Here is a 3600-nt window from a genome sequence, read left to right as displayed (position 1 = left end):
ATCCCATCTGCCACTTTGTCGACCGACCCCTCCCGCCATTGCAGTAACCCTCTTTACTCCTCTCCCTCATCCATCCGTCCACCCACCAACCCAGCTGCACCCTCCTTAATGGCGCCACCGCCGTGGCCGCCGTCCTCCCCCATCACATGGCCAGTCCAGTGAACAGGTACCCATCACTTAATGCTCAGCTCAGCTCCTCCACCCCTAGCTTTTCTCCACTGCCGCTGCGGCTACGGCTATATAAACCGCCGAGCTGCGAGCCCACTGCACTGCACCACAACGGGCTCGAGCCGGAAGCAGCTTCTTCTTCTTCGTCAGGAGTAGCTAGCTAGCTGCTGATAGGAGCCATTATGGGGAGCAAGGGAGCGGCGCTCGCGCTGCTGCTCTGCCTGAGCAGCGCGGCCGTGGGCGCTTGGGCTCGCCCGGTCGCCACCACCAAGGACGCCGCCGCCGACGAGAAGTTCCTCTGGCTCAAGAAGCACTTCGGCAAGGGCCTCGGAGGTGGGATCGGGAAGGGTGGCGGCGGAGGCTACGGCGGAGGCGGCGGCTATGGCGGAGGAGGAGGTGGAGGGGGCGGGTATGGTGGAGGAGCCGGCGGCGGGTATGGCGGTGGCGCTGGGATGGGCGGTGGCGTCGGCCACGGCATCGGCGGCGGGTTCGGAAAAGGTGGCGGGCTCGGCGGCGGTGCTGGGCTTGGGCACGGCATCGGCGGTGGGTTCGGCAAGGGCGGCGGCCTTGGTGGCGGCTACGGGAAAGGCGGGGGGCTCGGCCATGGCATTGGCGGCGGGTACGGCAAAGGTGGTGGCCTTGGAGAAGGGATCGGCCACGGCATCGGTGGCGGCTACGGGAAGGGCGGCGGGCTCGGCGAAGGGATCGGCCATGGCGTCGGTGGCGGCTACGGGAAGGGCGGCAGCGTTGGCAGCGGCATCGGTGGCGGCTATGGAAAGGGCGGTGGTCTTGGTGGTGGATACGGCAAGGGCGGCGGGCTCGGCGAAGGGATCGGGCATGGCATCGGTGGCGGCTATGGGAAGGGCGGTGGTCTTGGTGGTGGATATGGCAAGGGCGGCGGGCTCGGCGAAGGGATCGGCCATGGCATCGGTGGAGGCTACGGCAAGGGCGGCGGCCTTGGCAGCGGGATCGGCCACGGCGTTGGTGGCGGCTTCGGCAAGGGCGGCGGAATCGGCCACGGCGTTGGCGGCGGCTTCGGCAAGGGCGGCGGCCTTGGCGGCGGAGGCGGCTACGGCGGTGGTGCCGGCAGCGGCGGCGGGGGCGGCTTCGGCAAGGGCTTCGGGTTTGGGTTCGGCAACGGCGGCGGGTTCGGCGGCGGCGGTGGCGGCGGCATTGGCGGTCACCACTGATGGAGATACGCCGGCACGTGTTTTCCGCAGTTCCAATACGTGAGCTCTACATATCTCAGAACAGATCGTGCTTTTGCAGTCGTGAGAGTGTGCAGTGCTGGGTTGGTCGTCGTGTGTGTCCTGTCCTCCGGTTTGTTGGAGGGATTTGTTCGTGCTTTTTTGTTGTATCGTTTCGTCATTAATCCGGTGATGCTGGTGCCGATCACAGTAAGTATGTACCTACTCCATGTAACGTTTCCTGAATGATTCGGGAAATATAAATGAAGCCAAGCTTTGGGCCTCGTTTAGATCGCAAATTTGTATAACATTTGGAACTTTTTGCTACTGTAGCGTTTTCGTTTGTATTTGACAAATTTTATCTAATCATGGTCTAACTAGGCTTAAAAGATTCGTCTCGTGATGTACAATTAAACTGTGCAATTAGTTATTTTTTTTACATACATTTACTGCTCCATGCATGTGTCCCAAAATTGATGTGATGGAGAGAGAACGTAAAAATTATAACATTTGCAATGCATCTAAACGGGGCCTTGGTTGAATGATTCAGAAGTCCTGCAGTACCGTCCGTGTATTTCCAGTACGTTCTTTTCAGTTCGAATGGATCGAAGATTGCTTCATCCACATTTCCATGGGGAACTACTGATCTTGTTTTATAGGCTACGCAAACGGTGCAGCATCTGCCTTGCTTATGTTTTCATTTACCTGCCGAGTCCTCAAGAAAAAGGCAAGAAAACCCACGACTTGAGCGCCGGCTTTGAATTCGAGAACGAGAAACCACTAGCGTTGTACAAACTTTCACGGCTTGAGAGAAGAAAAATATTCAAAGGGTGTGTTCGTTTCCGGGTACCTGAATTTTAGAGGGGTCACATCAAAGAGAATCTTATCATTTAGAAGTATTAAATAAAGTTTAATTACAAAACTAATTGCAGAACCCTAGTGCTAATTCGCGAGACGAATCTAATGAGGTATATTAGTCCATGATTAGCGAATAATTACTGTAGCATCACTGTGGCAAATTATGGATTAATTAAGCTCATTAAATTTGTCTCGCGAATTAGCACCTAGCTGTGCAAAAAGTTTTATAAACAGATTTTATTTAATACTTCTAAATAGCAAGATTCTCTTTGATGCGATGAGTCTAGAGTTTAGATAGCAGGAAACGAACAGGCCCAAAATACTCTTTCGTTTTTATCAATCATCTGCAAGGCTTATGAGCGTACCCTCTTCAGTACGATGCAGAGTGACAGAGCTAACGTGCCAGGAGTTCTAGTGCCTACTGCTTTGTTTGTCCATACACTAGCTGCTAGAGCCTACTGCTTGACACTTCTCAGCAGTTCTGTGCTGATCTGGCTGCTCTCTCCGTCATCCACCCCTGTTTTAGTGACAGAGTCCAGATTCGGGGCACAGGGGGCCGTCAGCCTCTGTTTGCGCTGCCTCTTCGTCTAACCTCACTAGCGAGAGCAAAGACGGCTGCCAGCGGGCCCTTCACTTCCGCTTCCAAATTTCAACAATTCTGCACTGTCATCCGTGTATTTTACAGCACGTTTCATGGGAGGCCGTTGTTTTCAGTTTGAATGGATCGGTAGACGGATGGAATTGGCCTGCGCGCTTCATCACTTCATCGACAGTTTTACTGGGAATTGCTGAACTAGTTTTTGGTAAGCGGTGCTTGCAGCATCTGCCTTGCAAATGCTACTTCACCTGCTCTCAAGAAAAGCCACAACCTGCCTTTTTCATGGCTTGTGACCGTGTCCTCTTCAGTACAATGCAGCATCAAGTCATCAACTTGTGACCGAGCTAACCAGGTTTTGTGTTGTGCAGAAACCAATCACGGAAAATTCAAGGCCGCCACCAAGATTGGGTTCACTGCTGAAACCCACTTTTGCCGAGCTTGCATTTCAAGTGAACAAATGTTGGTCTGTTCCTGTGCAGGATCCAACCAAGCTAGCTAGCCATTTGTTTCTGCTGAGCTGCAACCAAAGCATTGTTCTAAATAGTACAAAAGAAAGCATTGGTCTGAATTGGGTCCCTTATATATATATTTAGAGGTGGTAAAAGATCTTAAAATTTAGCGTAGATAATATAAGGGCCGGGCTGTTATCTTATACAATTTTAAGATAAAAATATATCAGAACCAAATTAGATTGTGAAGAGACCACTGGAGCCATGATCCATTACCACCCCTGCTTATATTGCTGCACGTGTTGATCAGCCTGATTCTCAGCATTTTGTTGTGGTTCAC

At 52.8% G+C, this 3600-nt stretch overlaps 1 protein-coding gene across 1 annotated transcript; it reads left to right on the top strand.

Moving 5' to 3' along the window:
• The first annotated feature begins 286 nt into the window (after positions 1-286).
• Positions 287-1682, top strand: LOC112890676 (glycine-rich protein 5-like). The gene has a single exon (XM_025957524.1). It carries the CDS (start codon positions 351-353, stop codon positions 1356-1358), a length of 1008 nt encoding a protein of 335 aa, XP_025813309.1. The 5' UTR covers positions 287-350; the 3' UTR covers positions 1359-1682.
• Positions 1683-3600: the final 1918 nt, after the last annotated feature.

The sequence above is a fragment of the Panicum hallii genome, chromosome 4 (assembly GCF_002211085.1).
Source record: "Panicum hallii strain FIL2 chromosome 4, PHallii_v3.1, whole genome shotgun sequence".
Lineage (NCBI taxonomy): Eukaryota > Viridiplantae > Streptophyta > Magnoliopsida > Poales > Poaceae > Panicum > Panicum hallii.
This window is presented reverse-complemented; position numbering and strand designations above follow the sequence as displayed.